The sequence below is a fragment of the Erinaceus europaeus genome, chromosome 1 (genome assembly GCF_950295315.1).
Source record: "Erinaceus europaeus chromosome 1, mEriEur2.1, whole genome shotgun sequence".
Taxonomy (NCBI): domain Eukaryota; kingdom Metazoa; phylum Chordata; class Mammalia; order Eulipotyphla; family Erinaceidae; genus Erinaceus; species Erinaceus europaeus.
The window spans coordinates 81,797,055-81,814,531 of record NC_080162.1 but is presented as its reverse complement, the minus strand read 5'-3'; the positions used below and the strand labels follow the sequence as shown (position 1 = coordinate 81,814,531).

The 17,477-nt window shown below is 38.1% G+C and overlaps 1 protein-coding gene across 8 annotated transcripts in view; it reads right to left on the bottom strand.

The window, feature by feature from the left end:
• RALGAPB (Ral GTPase activating protein non-catalytic subunit beta) overlaps positions 1 to 17,477 on the bottom strand; it is a 104,197-nt gene continuing 86,720 nt past the window's right edge. For 7 of the 8 annotated variants that reach the window (XM_007521634.3, XM_060189881.1, XM_060189889.1 and 4 more), the window contains 7 exons: positions 16,896 to 17,061; positions 11,982 to 12,104; positions 9,984 to 10,120; positions 4,317 to 4,425; positions 3,076 to 3,154; positions 1,598 to 1,746; positions 1 to 823 (listed from right to left, as the gene is read on the bottom strand). In XM_007521634.3, the coding sequence (XP_007521696.1) occupies positions 630 to 823; positions 1,598 to 1,746; positions 3,076 to 3,154; positions 4,317 to 4,425; positions 9,984 to 10,120; positions 11,982 to 12,104; positions 16,896 to 17,061 (957 nt within the window). In that variant the 3' untranslated portion in view covers positions 1 to 629. Of the gene's footprint in view, positions 824 to 1,597; positions 1,747 to 3,075; positions 3,155 to 4,316; positions 4,426 to 9,983; positions 10,121 to 11,981; positions 12,105 to 16,895; positions 17,062 to 17,477 lie in introns of those variants that run through there. The other variant, XM_060189900.1, reaches the window with a different exon arrangement.

The following is a 17,477-nucleotide window of genomic DNA, read 5'->3' as shown; positions in this document are numbered from 1 at the left end:
CCTGGGTCACCCAGGAACCTACAGATCTGTGCAGTGATGAGAATAACTTTTTGAAATGTGGAGAGAAAATTTAAAGTACTTAAACATCATAATTGTTATCTGAATAAAAAGCATTTATGTTCTTTTCTATCAATTTGACAGCTGAATAAAGTGAGCAGAAGGTGAAGATTTCTTTTCTTTTTCATACTATCAGCATGATGGCCTGGAAGATTCTCAGACAGATTTAAATTTTGAACATAACCTCCTAAAAAATGAGGTATAAAACTATCTCCAAATTCTAATTTGCAAATGTGATACTATCAATGCACATGTTTAACTGAGTTGCATAAAAGCCTTTCTCCTCAAAAGGTATATATTTAACCAAAATTGTCACTTAAAAGAAAGTTCATGGCTAAAATGTATATCTTCATTACCAGTAGGAATATGATTGTGTCTGGGAGCCCATTTCACTAGAAGGTCAAAAGTCTTCTATCAAATGGGCTTATAATGTGTTTCTTCTATTCTGGTGATTAAACAGTAAGCTCTTCAGGAGTGATTTGCTTTTATTTTTACAGTGATCACCTATCAAACTGTTTTGCTTTGATATTATAGCCCCAAACTGGAGTTCAATAGTTCCAGACAGCAGTATATTAAGAACTGCAGTTCTTGAGTCCAATTTCCTGGAAAAGTGAAGTATAAAATTCTGGCTCCAACTGCTTATTTCGGTACTTGTTGACAATGTCGGTGATTTTCTGTTTCCGGCGGACATGTGGTGGACTATAGGAATCACTTTCCAGTCTCTTTCTTCTACAAATATTAATGACAGTCTGCCTCACCAGAAAACCTTGAAAACAAAGGATTTTTAAAATAAAAGTGAATAACTAGTCAGTTGGTGAGCTATTATCTGAACATTCAAGCTACTTCATTCTAATTAAACTTCCTGTCTCTGGAGAGATGGACAGAGCCATTACACTATGGCAGAACTGTCAGAAGAAGTACATGCTGACAAGAATAAAACAGCATCAGAATATGATCTGACAACCGATTCCTGTCCTGAATTATAAATAACTATCTGCACTAATACTTGATGTTTATGGATTAGAATTCTACTCATATTTAATAGGTTAAAGCACAGTGCAGAAGAAAACATACTTCCTTTTTAACCTGAGCCACAATATTTTCCATATGTGGGATCTATAACATCACTGTTTGTTTATTTATTTATTTATTCGTTCATTCATTCATTCCCTTTTGTTGCCCTTGTTGTTTTATTATTGTAGTTATTATTTGTTGTTGTTATTGATGTCACTGTTGACGGATAGGACAGAGAGAAATGGAGAGAGGAGGGGAAGGCAGACAGGGGGAGAGAAAGATAGACACCTGCAGACCTGCTTCACTGCCTGTGAAGCGACTCCCCTGCAGGTGGGGAGCCGGGGGCTCGAACCGGGATCCTTACACCGGTCCTTGCACTTTGTGCCACCTGTGCTTAACTTGCTGTACTACCACCCAACTCCCAGCATCACTGTTTTTTTATTTAAGTTCATTTTGGGTCACAAAATATTATAGGAAAATGCCCCCCAAGGTATCCTAACCCTTCAGTCACATACTCGATGCTTACCAAGGGCTCTCCTGCTGACTATCATCCCATCCACAAGAGGGATGACCATGTTAAATTTTCCAGTGGCTCCTTGAATTTTTATACGGAATAATCCAGTGTTTAAAGGGTGAATGAAGATGACAGGAACTTCTTTTTCCAGAGTGGTAGATCTTAAGAAAAGAAAGAAAGCTTTTTTTTTAACCCCAGAGCTAATCCCCCACATGCACTGTAAGAAATGGGGCTGGGCAGTGGAGCACCCAGTTAAGTGTGTGTCACAAAGTGCAAGGACCCAAGTTCAAGTCTCTAGTCCCTATCTGTAGGAGGGAAGCCAAGAACAAAACAATAAGGTCACAACATACATGAAAAAGACCACAAAGAAATTGCTTGACTTGGCTCTCAAACAAGCTTCCACAACAAAGGAAGACTTGTTCCTCACCACCTCACCCAAAGGAAGAAGCCTGCCAATCAGCTCTGACCCCTTCTCCTGCAGTTCTATCATCCCATTCCACAGTGAGTTCCTTCTTACACTAAGCAAACTGTTAGAATAAATTTATCTTATGTACAATGGGAACAAATTACGTAGCATAAGGAATATACTTAACAAAAAGTTTTGAATGATATCAAGAGGAGCTCTGTGATGTATGAGATATGATTATTTGTATTTGGTGTCAGACACCATGAACCAGATTACTTTCTCCTTCATGTACTGGCTATGTGACTTAAAGGAATAACAACTGAAAGTCTACTGTATCCCATTTGTAAAATAACTTATTTCAAAGTATTTGCTTAAAGCAAAAACCAAATAACCTTAAAAAAAAAAAAAGCCTTGAAACTATACACATAACATTGTTACTTTTCTTAGAATCATATTATTTCTTTTGTATTCTTTTTGTTTGCATAAGCAACTGAAGTAGACATCTTAACACTATAATAAAGTTGGTGTTATATTTATTTACAAATTGGGGGGGAGTGCTAAAAGTTAACTCAACCAGCATAGAACACACTTCCCTGTCTATGACGTTCTAGGGCCAAGGCATAGAACTACATGGGAGCACCCTGGACTGCACCTAAAGAAGAATATCTGTCCCATCTGCATCTCCTCTCAAAAAAATAAAAATAAAAATCATTCTATTAAATAGTCCATATGACCAGGATAATTTAATTTAACTGCTACCTATTCACAACCAATGTAGCTCCATTGTTTCTACCTGGTGTTGCTATTTTTATCATGTTCTTTGCTAATATTTATTGCCTCTACTTCCATCTTTCTTTGAGCTGCAGCTAAATATAAAATAGTAGTTATTTTAAAACCCTTGCTAATTTGATCACCTGGTACATTTATCCTCAAATACCTTTGATTTTTCCCAATCACGCTTATTTCCTACTGCCTTCACTCCTTTTTATTATTTCCCTATTAAACTACAATTAACATATATGTCAAATAGGTTTTTCTATGCTTCAATATCTGTTGATAAATTTCAAGCAAATAAAGAGTGTACCTTAAAGAAGTGCTACTATTTGCAGTAGTTTCTACACCAGTGCTGATTTCTGTCATCAGGTCTGAGAGGGGAAAGTTTTCTAAAAGGAAATAATAGTACTAAAGTTAATATCATTGTCATATTCCCCAGATAAATAACAGAAAGTATGATTTTCTAATCTAATTTACTTATACAAGAAAACAAATACATGGATTGTGATATCCTAAAATGTATGATCTTATCTATTTCCCACAAGTTAAAAAGAAACAATTCTCTGAAGACATGGTCTTACTAAGTTTGGAGCAGAGAGTTTTAAAGGAACATTATCTGTGGGACTGGAGAGAGAGCATGAAAAGACTTCATGCTTGAGGCTCTGAGTTTCCAAGTTCAATCCCCAACACCACCATAAGCCAGAGCTGAGCAGTGCTCTGGTATCTGACTCTCTCTGTGTATATCTTCCTTTCTGTGTCTATATTTCATTTAAAAATGAATATTTTAAAGTTTATTTATTTTATTCTAATGAGAGAGATACAGATGGAAAGTTACAGAGAGAGAAAGACCAAAACACTGTGCAATTCTGGCTTATGGTGGTGCTGGAGAATGAACCTGGGACCTGGAAGCCTCAGGCATAAAAGTTTTTTTTTTTTTGCATAACCATTATGCTGTTTCCCCAGCCCCTGAATAAATATATATATTTAAAGATTTTATTTATTTATTCATGAGAAAGACAGGAGAAAGAACCAGATATCACTCTGGTACATGTGCTGCTAGGGATTGAACTCAGGACCTTATGCTTAAGAGTCCAATGCTTTATCTACTGTGCCACCTCCAGGACCACAATATTTTTTAAAAGAGCATTATCTGTGGTCTCTGAGGATTTAGTTGAAATGCAGCTACCATACTTCTCAACAAATTGGGTAAGATTTTAGAAACTTATCCATAGTCAACATCCTAAAGACAAATCAATCTTTATATTAGACTAAATAATAGGGTTCATGGAGAGAAAGTGAGAAGCACTCCTCCTTCCCCTTTTCAGGTGTCCTGGATAACCATGAGCTACAAGCAGCAGGACCAACTGACAACAAACTATGAACTGTTACACTGAATATTGCTAACTTGTTGTAATCAGCAATCTGATCAAATCTCCACAACCAGCCCCCTTTTGGTCAACACACCATACACAAGCCACCACTCATTTTAGACAATTAGCATGTCACTGTTATTCTGTGATTTTATTTATAAATAAAGTTTATATATAGTACCGATATCATCATAGCGTTCCACCCAGACTACAGAAACTCTTGTCTCAGGTCCAAGGGGAGGTATAGGGCGACCCTGAGGCAGTTTCTTCACTCTGGAACTGGGACTGAGCTATATGAGGCACAGGAAGGCAAAAGAGGAGGGAAGGGGGGGGGGGGGAAACTGGTTTAGTATAGACTATCCAAACATACGTTATCAAGTTGCCCAGTAACTCATTAGGTCTTAAGAAACTAGTTCAGGAAAAAAAATTAATATAATACACTGGCAAGAAAGCTCTTCCTTGAATCTTCTTCTTCTTTCTTTATTTATTTATTCCCTTTTGTTGGCCTTGTTGGATAGGACAGAGAGAAATGGGGAGCCGGGGGCTCAAACCAGGATCCTTATATCGGTCCTTGAGCTTTGCGCCTCCACCCAACTCCTCGACTCTTCTATTTACTAAGTCCCAACCTAGAACAAAAGCATGCAGACCTTAAATTCTCAAAGGAAAAGTAAGGAATATTGAGCAATAACTTACATTAATAAAAAGTAATAAATATTTCTGTAGTGTTAAGAACATTTTTTTATATCTCTATGGGCAGAAAGAATTTCTACCCCATCACAGCAATATCATTGACTTGTCTGGGATTCTAATCTCTAAAACGTCCAACAAAAAAGATGATCCTAGTTATCAGAACAGGTGTTTACTACTGCACTCTAGGCAAAAAGAAATGGGGGTGGGTGGGATTTAATCCTTTGTCATCAAAAAGAGAAAAAAGTTGCACAAGTTTTTACTATCTTGAAGAGGGCTTGCTTCTAGTTTCTCTGTCCACAAGCTGACTAACAGGACAATGGAATCCCTCTTTAGCAAACTGGCACTCTGAGTCCTACTAGTTTCAAATCATACAACAAAGTTTATGTTAAAAGTCCTAAACAAAACTCATACATATAAAGACATAAGAATCTCTTTTGTAAGTTGAATTTTTAAAAATACAGCAAATGTACAAGTTCTTAACTTGTACATTTAAATATCCAGTAGCTATAGCCCAAAGATATTTCCCCAGATTTTATTCAGTTCTGGATTTATAGAAAAAGACTGACTGTGGCCTGGGTGGTGGCATAGTGGCACAAGTATTGGACCCTCAAGCATGAGGTCCTGAATTTGATCAGATCCCCAGCATCACATGTCCCAGGGTGATACTCTAGTTCTCTGTCTTCTCTTGTAAATAAATCAATCTTTAAAAAAAAAAGAAAAAGAAAAAAAAGGAAGAAAGAGAAAAAGGAAACGGGAGAGGAAAGGAGAGAAAAAGAAAAAAAAAAGGAAATGACTGGGAGCAAGACGGTGGTGCACCTGATTAAGCACACACATTGCAGTGTGCCTGGACCTGGGTTCAAGCCCTTGGTCGCCACCTGCAGGGGGAAAGCTTCACAAGAGGTGAAGCAGAGCTGTAGCTGTTTCTGTCTCTTTCCCTCTCTATCTTTCCCTCCCCCCTCAATTCCTCTGTCTCTATTCAATAATAAATAAAAATAATTGAAGGGAGAAAAAAATGACTGTGACCAAGAAACTTCTCTCCAAACAAATGGCAGATATTCAGCCACTCAGACTATTTTCTTAGCATCATGACTCATAGTCAGCTTTGAATCAACCTTTGACTTCTCAGCAAAGACTGAAAGGGTTCTTGTGAACAAGTCAGGCCTACCTGTATAATCTTCTTTGTAAATTACTCAAAGAAACACTAACTACATTGAAAAAATTCCTAGGGTGGGGTGATAGCGTGATGGGTATGCAAAGAGACTCTCATGTCTAAGGCTCCAAGGTCTCAGCTTCACGCCCCCAGCTACCATAAGCAAGAGATGAGCAGTGCTCTGGTAATAAATAAATAAATATAGAATAAAATAAAATCAACACAGGAAAAAGGCCCTGTTGCCATACAGTATAGCATAATCACAGAATATCTTTCTCATTCAAAAGTTCCACCACAGGTAAGAGGAGGACATTATACAAAACCAAAGTTATTGGGAATCATGTTAGATTTGCATACATTGGTGTCTCTCAACTAACTTTCTTTTTCTCACAAAAATATTACCCTTCTGAAAAATATGTTTTGGGAGCCAAGAAGTAGTACACCAGGTTAAGTATAAAGTGCAAGGACCCATGCAAGGATCCCAGTTCAAGCCCCCGGCTACCCACCTGCCAAGAGAATTGCTTCACAAGTGGTGAAGCAGGTCTGCAGGTGTCTATCTTTTTCTCTCCCTCTCATCTCAATTTCTCTCTGTCCTATCCAATTAAAAAAAAAAAAAAGGAAAGGAAAGGAAAATATGTTGCAATAAAATTCTTTATAAAGCAATAGTTACATTGCAAACAACTAAATTTATATTAAGACATATAACAAGTCCAGTTCAGTTTTTGAAGGCATCTTTATCCTGTTTAATCCCAAAAGCATTACTGGGTCTTCGGGGAGAAAAGAAAACCTTAGTTTTTCTATAAACTTTTTATGGTAGGAATTAGTGAGCATATAGGAATAAAAGATTAATATAATGAATACAACTTATTATCTTTAATTTCCAACTAGTTGAAACATATGGTCTGTTTAGACTTGCTATGCACTACTACTGAAAACCCGTTATTATATAACCTAATGTCTCCATTGAAAGTTCTAAAAGCTAGAGAGAGAATTTTGCCCCATACACTGACATTTATTTCTTTATGGATACAGGGAGAAACTGAGAGGGGAGGGGAAATAGAGATGGAGAGAGAAAGAAGCACCTGTAGCACAGATTGACCACTCGTGAAACTTGCTCCTGAAGTTTGGGCACTGGGGGCTTGAACCTGGGTCCCTGCACATCATAACATGTACAGCTGACCAAGTGCACCACCACCTGGTCTCTACACTGACCTTTTGATCTAAACTCTTGTTAAACTCACTCAATAGTGCTACTAGATTAAAAAAAAAAAAAAAGGGGGTTTCTTAAAGTTTCCCACATATATTATGTCATCTGCAAATATAGTTTTACTTCTTCCTTTCCAAGCATTATGCATTTTATTTATTTTACTTTATCGCACTACAATGAACCTCCAGTACTATGTTGAACAGAAGTGGTGAGCACTGATATCCTGATCTTGTCCTCCATTCAGGGCAAAAGCATTAAAGAATAAAGTATATTTGTGGGGAGCTGGGTGGTAGCGCAGCAGGTTAAGCGCACGTGGTGCAAAGCTCAAGGACCGGCATAAGGATCCCAGTTCGAGCCCCCAGCTCCCCACCTGCAGGGTAGTCGCTTCACAAGTGGTGAAGCAGGTCTGCAGGTGTCTATCTTTCTCTCCCTCTCTGTCTTCCCCTCCTCTCTCCATTTCTCTCTGTCCTATCCAACAACAATGACATCAAAACAACAATAAAAAAGGGCAACCAAAGGGAATAAATTAATATTAAAAAAATACCTTTAAAAAAAGTATATTTGTGAAAGTATAATGTTAACTATAGGCTCTAGGAGACCTATATTTCAGACTGAGGACATCCCCTATTATTCATGGTATGCTGAAAGTTGTTCTCGTGACTCAGTATTGACTTTTTGTCAACTAATTTTATTTTCCTACATTTACTGAGATGATGACGAATCTTATTTTTTTTGTTAGCAGTCTGCAAAGTACAAGTGATAAAAGTACCATAGGTACTTTTTAGTATATGTTCTAAATCAGTCTCTTGCATTTATGAACTAAACCGATGCTCTTGTTATCGGTGGCTAGCTGGTCATTTTCCAATACGGATTAAGAGGTAATGAGAGGAAAACACAGATAAAGAAAATGTTGGGTCTGGGTAATGGTACATGTTATCATGTCCAAGGACCTGGATTTGATCCTCACTCCCTACTTATAGAGGAGAGGCATCACAACCAATGAAGCAAGCTGCAGGTATTTCTCTTTCCCTCTCTTGCACTATTTCTCTCGTTTATCATCATCATAACAACAACTAAAATAATAGGAAAGAAATGACTGTCAGAAGTGGTGGATTTATCATGCAGGTACCAAGCCCCAGAATAACCCTAGTGGAAAGGAAAAAAAAAAAAAAAAGAGGGAAAATCTATTGAAATGTCAAGAAAAAACACAAAAGCAAAGTATTTTCTTATATAATAGCTGCTTTGTCTCTGATTTCATAGACCGATTCACATAATGGGCTATGCTAACATGGGGTGGGGGCGCCTGAGTGGTGGTGCACCCCTTTAAGCACACATATTACCAAGGGCAAGGACCCCTGGCTCCCCACCTGCAGTGGGCCAGTTTCACAAGTGGTGAAGCAGGTCTGTAGGTGTCTTTCTCTCCTTCTCTATCTTGCCATCCTCTCTCAATTTCTCTCTGTCCTAATGTAAATTAGAAATAAAAAATTAAAGAAAAAATGGCCACCAGGAACAGTGGGATTTACAGGACAAGTATCGAGCCCCACAATAACTCTGGTGGCAATTAAAAAAAAGCTGCTACTGGTATATAGTCAGACCTGTTTAAGCTAGATGTTTTATGACTAGAGGTGTAGATAGAAATTTACTGCTGAATTACAGAAGCCAGATCTCCCACCTTCTGCACCCCATGATGATCCTGGTTCCATACTCCCAGAGGGATGAAGAATAGGAAAGCTATCAGGGGAGAGGATTGGATACGGAGATCTGGTGGTGGGAACTGTGTGTGATTGTACTGCTCTTAGCCTATGGTCTTGTAAATATTTCCATTTTATAAATAAAAATTTTAAAAAGGGAACTAGAAAAAAAAAGAAATTTACTGATGAAATATTAGTGGTTAAAACACAAAACGAGGGGTGTCGGGTGGTAGCGCAGCGGGTTAAGCACATGTGGTGTGAAGCGCAAGGATGGGAGTAAGGATCCCGGTTTGAGCCCCTGGTTCCTTACCTGCAGGGGGTTGCCTCACAAGCCGTGAGGCAGGTCTGCAGGTGTCTATCTTTCTCTCCCCCTCTCTGTCTTCCCCTCCTCTCTCGATTTCTCTCTGTTGTATCCAACGACAGTAATAACAACAACGAAACAACAAAGGCAACAAAAGGGGCCTCCAGGAGTAGTGGATTCATGGTGCAGGTACCGAGCCCCAGCAATAACCCCGGAAGCAAAAAAAAAAAAAAAAAAAAAAAAAAAGGCAAGGGTAGATAGCATAATGGCTATGCAAAGAGACTCTCATGCCTGAATCTCCAAAGTCCCAGGCTTAATCCCCTGTACCACCATAAGCAAGAGTTGAGCAGTGCTCTGGTTAATAAAAAAAAAAAAAAAAACCAAACTAGGTTTGAAAAGAAATGAGGGCAGAAAAATAGCATAATGGTTATGCAAAACAACTCATGCCTAAGGTCCTTTTCCTAGATTCAATCTCTTATACTGCCAGCAGCCAGATCTGAACAGTGCTCTGGGGATTGGGGGAGAGGCTGGAGAATGAGTGAGAGAAGCAGAGTGGTTAACAGAATGGCTATATGGCTATCTTAAAATTATCTGTTACAACCTTAAAATCTACTTGTTGTAAGCAAGCTTTAAAAAAAAAAAAAAAAAAGAAAGAAAGCATGAGAATCTGATTTTCAATAAGTAATATTTTAATGAATCAGTACTGCTATAATTACTCTCTGGATTAAAGCTAAAGCTTTTCAAGCATGATTCTATAATTATCCCATTTCACTACCAATTTGTGGCTATATATTAACAAAGTGACTTACCCTCTGTGAGGAATTAAGATTGTCTGTGTGATTAGGGAAAAGCTCAAGTGTCAGGGATGGCTGTTTCAGAATTCCTGGCATAAGATCCATGTTTGAATCACTATCTTGGTCCGAGATATTACTTTCTAATGAATCAGCTATGAGGTAAAGAAAAAAGCAATTATAATACTTGTTGATCTTTGGGGTGAAACCTGTTTATACAAATAGTTTAAGCAATGTACTGTTTTTAGAGGAATGATTGGCAAACATTTTCTATAAACAATCAGGAAATAAATGCTTTAGGCTTGCGGACTATCTCTGCTGCATAATCTGTGTTTTATTACAACTCTTTAAAGATATGAAAACTAGGGTCAGGTGGTGGCTCACCCAATACCATGAACACATTACCATGTGGCAAAGACCTGGGTTCAAACCCTTAACCCCACCTGCAGGGGTGGGGGAGGGGGGGAAGGGAGGGAAGCTTCACAGGTAGAGTAGTGCTGCATGTATCTTTCCTTTTCTCTGTCTCTTTCTTCCACCCTCTCTCACCCTCATCAAAAAGAAAGGGGGAAAAATGAGGGGAAAGGCCTTTGGAAATGGTGAAGCCATGCAAGCATTAAGCCCAGCCAGTAATCCTGGTGGCAATAAATTACACACACATGCAAACTCTCTGTTCCTAATGATCTCAGTTTGGTCTCTGCCATAGTTTGCAAGCTCCTGCTCTACAGGGTAATTGAGGTAGACCAGAGTATATTTGTCTTTTCAGATATAGAACGTGAAAAGCATCTTGGTTATTTTCTGAATTATTTTGATTATATATTCAATAATGCAGCACAGTGCCAAGTAACATGGGAACCCCCTTAAGTTACAAAGAATCTACTCTCTCTAAGAAAGAATATATCTTGTTAGAGACAAATATAAAGAGAGTTATAAAATTTGAAATAGAAAAAAAAATTTTAAACAAATCTCAAGTAAAAGTTAAGTAGAAGTTAAGCTGGAAAAAAAAAAAAAGAAGTTAAGCTGAACAAGTATAGTTGATGTAGTAGGTATTTCATGGCAGGAGGTGAAGACCTAACTATGGAAACTACAGTGCAACGACAAAAATCTAGTTCTGGGAGGTCTAAATTCATACAAACATGTTGGGCAAGAACAGAGACTCAGTAAAGAAAACAGATGGGGCCTGGCTTCTGGAGTGAGGGTGGTAATTCGTAGCCCTAACAGAAAAGCAAACTGTTGTTAAGATATTAACATAGACTATGGAAAGTTCATTCAGCTAGGGACATGCCTGGCCCAAGCATATAAGATAAGGAGAGATCTTGAGTGAGAAATCAAAGCTCTAACTACAAAGGTCAAGAAGCTGTCAAGGTAGGTCATGTGTGAAAGTCATTAGCCTGGAGATGAAACCAAGAAGTATGCAACCCACCCTACAATGGTCTCAGTGAAGAAGAAACATCCCATCAACTGCCTGGTTGGGCACAAAGAAATGGTTTTAATTTGTAAGAACCACAAGTTCTAGGCAAAGTAAAACTGAGTTCAGATGAGAAGTAACAATCACTTCTGGTCCCTTAAGAACAGTTCTGATCATCTTTTCTAGAATGTTAAATTTTCTTCTGTTTAGGTCATTCAGATGACATGAGAAAACTACAGAATTTTCTGAGTTTCCATAAAAAGATTGTCACATGTAAATAGGGAAGTAGACAGGGTCCATTCATAATCAGAGAAAGAAATAAACTAGAAAGCAGGCTTCTAGATATTGATTAATAAAGACATTAAAGAATGGGTTGATGTGGGGTTCTTTCACCATTTAAGATTATTATTAGTTTCCTCATCTTTAATTCTGTAAGAAAAAGAAGGTAACCTCCTTTACTTCTGCATAATCTAAAAGCTATCAAGCCTCAAACCTAAAAAAAAAAAAAATGCTTTAAATGATTTCAGAATTTCTTTTAGTATAGTACTGTATAAACCAGTGGGGGAAAAAAAAAAGGCCTGAAAACACCACCATATAGAAAATGTTCTTACTTAGGGACTCCACAGGAGAAGGAACCACAAAAGCTATTTCTGTAAGGGCATCAGCATAATACAGCACCTTCTTCTGTCCATTGAAAATGCTAGCCCCAATATCTTCAGAGGCGATCATTTCATCTAGGAATGAGAAACACTACATCACTGCTCCAAAAAGTGGTAAAAACCAGTATCATCCTGCTTCATGAAATTTTAAGTTAGTAAAATGATATAATAGCAGAAGGTTTATTTCTGACAAGAACAAGTATGCATGAAGAATGTACTATAAATATGTACTAAGTCTGTCTCTTTTTGGTGGAACTGGGTCCTCATAAATGTGTGATTTCGCTGCTCTGGGCCACTTTTTATATTCAACTACAGACATAGACATATAGAGTGAGGAGACAACACAACACCAAGCTTTCCCCATTACCACAGTACCTCCCATGTGGTGGCAGGGTTTGACCCTGAACTATACACATGGAGAGTAAGCAATGTTACCTCTTCAGACCCTTATTAAATATCTTCACATGAACTTTAAATCATGACTTATTTTTAAAATATTTATTTCTGAGAAAGAGAGAGAGAAAAACAGAGGGGACAGCACCACTAATCTTTGGCTTACAGTGTGTCATAGAAGCTGGGAACCCTGGGGTCTCAGGTATAAAAGTCTAGTACACAGGGGCTGGGAACTAGGGCTATTATCAGTTGTATGTACTCTGGCTTTCTGATCTTTACTGTTTCTCAGCTTCATTTCCATTCTACCCCTCTTAACAGTGACATTATATAAAAAGTCATAGGCATTTAGTATTAGTACCTGCTCCAAGTCAGCAGTATTTGTTAACTACAAAAAATAAATTTATTAAGACTGAATTAATCGGGAGTCGGTCGGTAGCGCAGCAGGTTAAGCGCACGTAGCACAATGCACAAGGACTGGCGTAAGGATACTGATTCGAGCCCCCAGCTCCCCACCTGCAGGGGAGTCGCTTCCCCCTCTCTGTTCTTCCCTCCTCTCTCCATTTCTCCCTGTCCTATCCAAAAATGACAACATCAATAACAAAAATAACTACAACAATATAAAACAAAAGGGAATAAATAAATTTTTTTAAAGTTAACCTTTAAAAAAAAAGACTGAATAAAGAAAAATCTTAAGCCTTAGTACACCATCCTAACTGCCATGGGTCCTCAATAGGTGATGCAGTGGTATGTGTGTGTGTGTGTGTGTGTGTGTGTGTGTACACACTAATACACAGATGACCAATATTTTGATGAAACTTGAAAAGTGTAAATGAAGAGTAGTTCGCAAAGATAAATAAGTAAATACTCAAATGCAATCATAGTTATTTTTTTCCTCCTTGGGCCAGGGAGATGGTTCAGTGGTTAAGCACAGGATATGCATGCATCAGGTCCTAAGTCTGATCCTTGGTACCACCTTATACTAGAGCTGAGGGGAAATTCTTTTTTCTTTTTTTTTTAAGATTTTAAAAAAATATTTATTTATTTATTTATTCCCTTTTGTTGCCCTTGTTTTATTGTTGTTGCTGTTATTGATGTCGTTGTTGGACAGGACAGAAAAATGGAGAGAGGAGGGGAAGACAGAGGGGGAGAGAAAGACAGACATTTGCAGGCCTGCTTAAAGGTGGGGGGCTTAAACCCCCTTAAAGGTGGGGGGCTGGGGGGCTTGAACCAGGATCCTTACGCTGGTCCTTGCGCTTTGCGCCATGTGTGCTTAACCCGCTGCACTACCACCCGACTCCTGAGGGGAAATTCTAAAAACAAAAATTCTTCACCTTGAATAATAGGAGATACCTAATGCTGGTAAGAATTCTAGAGTTTAACAAACTTTTTCTGTAACTTATCAGACAACAAGACTTTGTACACTCTGTCACAATTAGTTCTGCCACCACAGCATGAAAGTAGTCACAGACTCATATGAGTGAGTGTGGTTAAGTTCAATAACTTTACTTACAAAAACAGGCACAGAGAGTGGCTCAGAAGTAAAGTATATGACTTGAACATATGAGGTTCTGGCTTCTATCCCTGGCAACACCACATAAAATGATGATACTTTGGTATATGCCTCTTTTGCAATTACAGAAAGAAAGAAAGAAAGAAAGAAAGAAAGAAAGAAAGAAAGAAAGAAAGAAAAGACAAGAAAAATATGAGATAAAGCTTGTTGATTTGTGGGTTAGATGGTTTCACAGGTGGAGGCACTTTGTACCTTCTATGGTAGTCACCTCAACAACTACTCTACTCTTCCCTTATCTGCCGCAGGCATGGAACATGTGTGGTACTGGCCTTGCAGACCAGGTCTACCTGTTCTTTCTTAATAGATACAGAGAAGGCAGAGAAGCAAAGAGAGAGTGAAAGCAAGATGGCAGCACAGAAATTTTCTTCAATGTAGTATGGGTTGGGTTGCATACATGGTAAAGTAGCACACTATCCAAGAGTTATTTCACCATTCCACTTATCTATATATTTCAATTGGGGTCACTGATCTCTGTTGTCATAGGGACAGACTTAGGGTGGCTCAAGCACTGTGTAAATCAGGATTTTTAGAGTAAGAGGGTTCTGTAACCCAGTTAATCTCCCTTAAGCTAGTGTGATATGTGAACATAAAAGCCTGGAATTTGGAATTGCCTTTTTTTCACTATGAAAGAATATAGAGGATAAAACCAACACAGAGAACAAAGTTAGAGAAAAATTACAAAGAAAAACAGTGGTGACAAAATGGTAACAAAAGTGCATACTAATGCTCCCAGAGGGATAAAGAATGGGAAAGCTTTCAATGGAGGGAATGGGATACAAAATTCTGGTGGTGGGAATCGTACCCCTCTTATCCTATTGTCTTGTTGATCATTAGTAAATCATTAAAAAGAAAAATATATATACTACTCTCCAGAATTTTCAATAGCAATGGCAATAAATTACTTTCAAAATCTAAGTCAGTTTTTTTTTAATTTTTAAAAATATTAATTTTTTTCCCTTTTGTTGCCCTTGTTGTAGTTATTATTGTTATTGATGTCGTCATTAGGTAGGACAGAGAGAAATGGAGAGAGGAGGGGAAGACAGAGAGGGGGAAAGACAGACACCTGCAGACCTGCTTCACCACCTGTGAAGTTACCCCCCTGCAGGTGGGGAGCCGGGGGCTTGAAGTGGGATCCTTATGCCTGTCCTTGCGCTTTGCGCCACGTGCACTTAAGCCGCTGCGTTACCGCCTGACTCTCCTCAGTTTGATTCATGTTTTCTGCAACCTGCAAACCACTATAATTGTCCAACTGATGTTATCAGGACAAACATGCATATTTTTACCTATTTTGCTTAAGCACATATTAAAGGGTATGTGTAAATTAAAATTACTGTGTAACTCCAAATGCTGATTCAGCTTTGCAAGAAATTACAGATCACAAGCCACAATGCTATCTCGTGAAATTTTAAGAGAGTGTTATAAAAGTATGTTTAATTTTATGATGTAAATCATTGGGCACAGGCATTATTCACTTTGGAGAAATAATAATTAAAGTTCAGTGACTTTAGGAGCCTTTAAAACAAAAAACATTAGCCAGGTAGGGCAAAGGTCTTAGGTTTAAATTTGCTCTGGTACTTGCTCTGGTACTTGTTATCCTGAATATAGTTCCACAGAATTTGCAGAGATGAGGAGGAACCTCTTAGAGGTAATCAGCTGCTTACAAAGGTTTTTATATAATAACCCTAGGGTGCAACCTTTAATGATAGCCACAAAGTCTACAAAAGATATTTGTTAAAAAGAAAAACCTGAAGACTTCAGGTGTGGAATGACAACCCTTCAGCTTCATCACTCGAGTGACCTTTCCTTTCATAGTATTCTCTAATTCCATTCCAGGTGGTCCACTCCCCAATAAAGTCCCCAAACCTAGATATAGACCAGGTCCCCTGAGATAGAGCATATGTTCACAGGGAAAAATATATACCTGAAAGCAGAAGTACACAAGAGTCTGCAGGGAGTACCCCGCAATACTTCATCGCACTATTCCAGCCTTTAGGTCCATGATTGGTCAACAATTTGTTTGCTTTGTATGTTAACTCTCTTTATAGCCACCAGGTTCCAGATGCCAGCATGATGCCAACCAGACTTCTCTGGACTGACGACCCCACCAATGTGTCCCGGAGCCCCTGTGTCCTGGAGCCCCACTTCCCCAGAGACCTACCCTACTAGGGAAAGAGAGAGGCAGACTGGGAGTATGGACTGACCAGTCAACGCCCATGTTCAGCGGGGAAGTAATTACAGAAGCCAAACCTTCTACCTTCTGCAACCCACAATGACCCTGGGTCCATGCTCCCAGAGGGATAAAGAATGGGAAAGCTATCAGGGGATGGGATATGGTGATCGGATGATAGGAATTGTGTGGAGTTGTACCCCTCCTATCCTACGGTTTTGTTAATGTCTCCTTTCTTAAATAAAAAAATTAATAAATAAATAAAAAGAAAAACCTGCATTTATTAGACAAAATATACTTGTTAAGAAACTGTATTACTTATCACAGATAACCTAAATTTACTATATTGTTAGAGAAAATTGAATTTACTCATACTCTGAAACAATAACTTTAACAGCCCTGTAATAACTAAACTACTTATTTCAAATTATCATTTTACACACATAAAATTTATTTTAATACATACAATGATATATATATGTGTGTGTATATATATATATATATATATATATATATAAAATGGTAAACTAGTTTAAATGTATATTACCCATGTACATAGAAACTGTCTAAAAGATTATAAAAATATTAGCCTCCTGTGATGACTGGGATTTAGAAAAAAGAGAACTTTTCCTTTATAAACCTTCATTTTTGTTTAAAAAAAAAAGTAAAAACTCAATAGTAAAGAGAGAAAAGGCAAGAGTGACAAACAAAAAAATATATATATTATGAATTTTACCTTGTTCAGGTCCTTCACCATCATCACAACTATTAATAGACCAACTGGTGGAAACATGCCCAGTCCAACCAGGATGTCTGCCCACATCAACTGACCAGCCAAGAGAGAGCAAAAATTCAAGGAAATGTGGCTGAACATTCCTGGAAGATTCCACATTCTTTAAAATCTGAAATATATAACACTCATTAGCTATAGTGAAGGAAACAAAAAAGCATTTCCAAATAAATCTTCATAAAATTCTCTTTTTCTGTTTGAAGTGTCTAACAAATCAAGACTAAGCTCAGAATAAATTTGAGAAATTATCACTGTAGTTAAAGGTGTGCGCTTCAGAGTTGAACAGATTTGGGTTCATATTCAGACTTAACTTGTGGCAAATTTCCTTCCTTCCCCTCCCTCTCTCCTCTCTGTTCCTAGTAGTCACCTCTAGGATTTGTTATGCAGGGGATAGAACCTGGGACTTGGGAGCCTTGGGCATGAGAGTTTCTTTACATAAGAATTATGCTACCTATCTCCCTCTGTCTCTCTCTCCCTCTCTCATATTTTATTTATATGAAATAGAGACAGACTGAGACCAGAGCACTG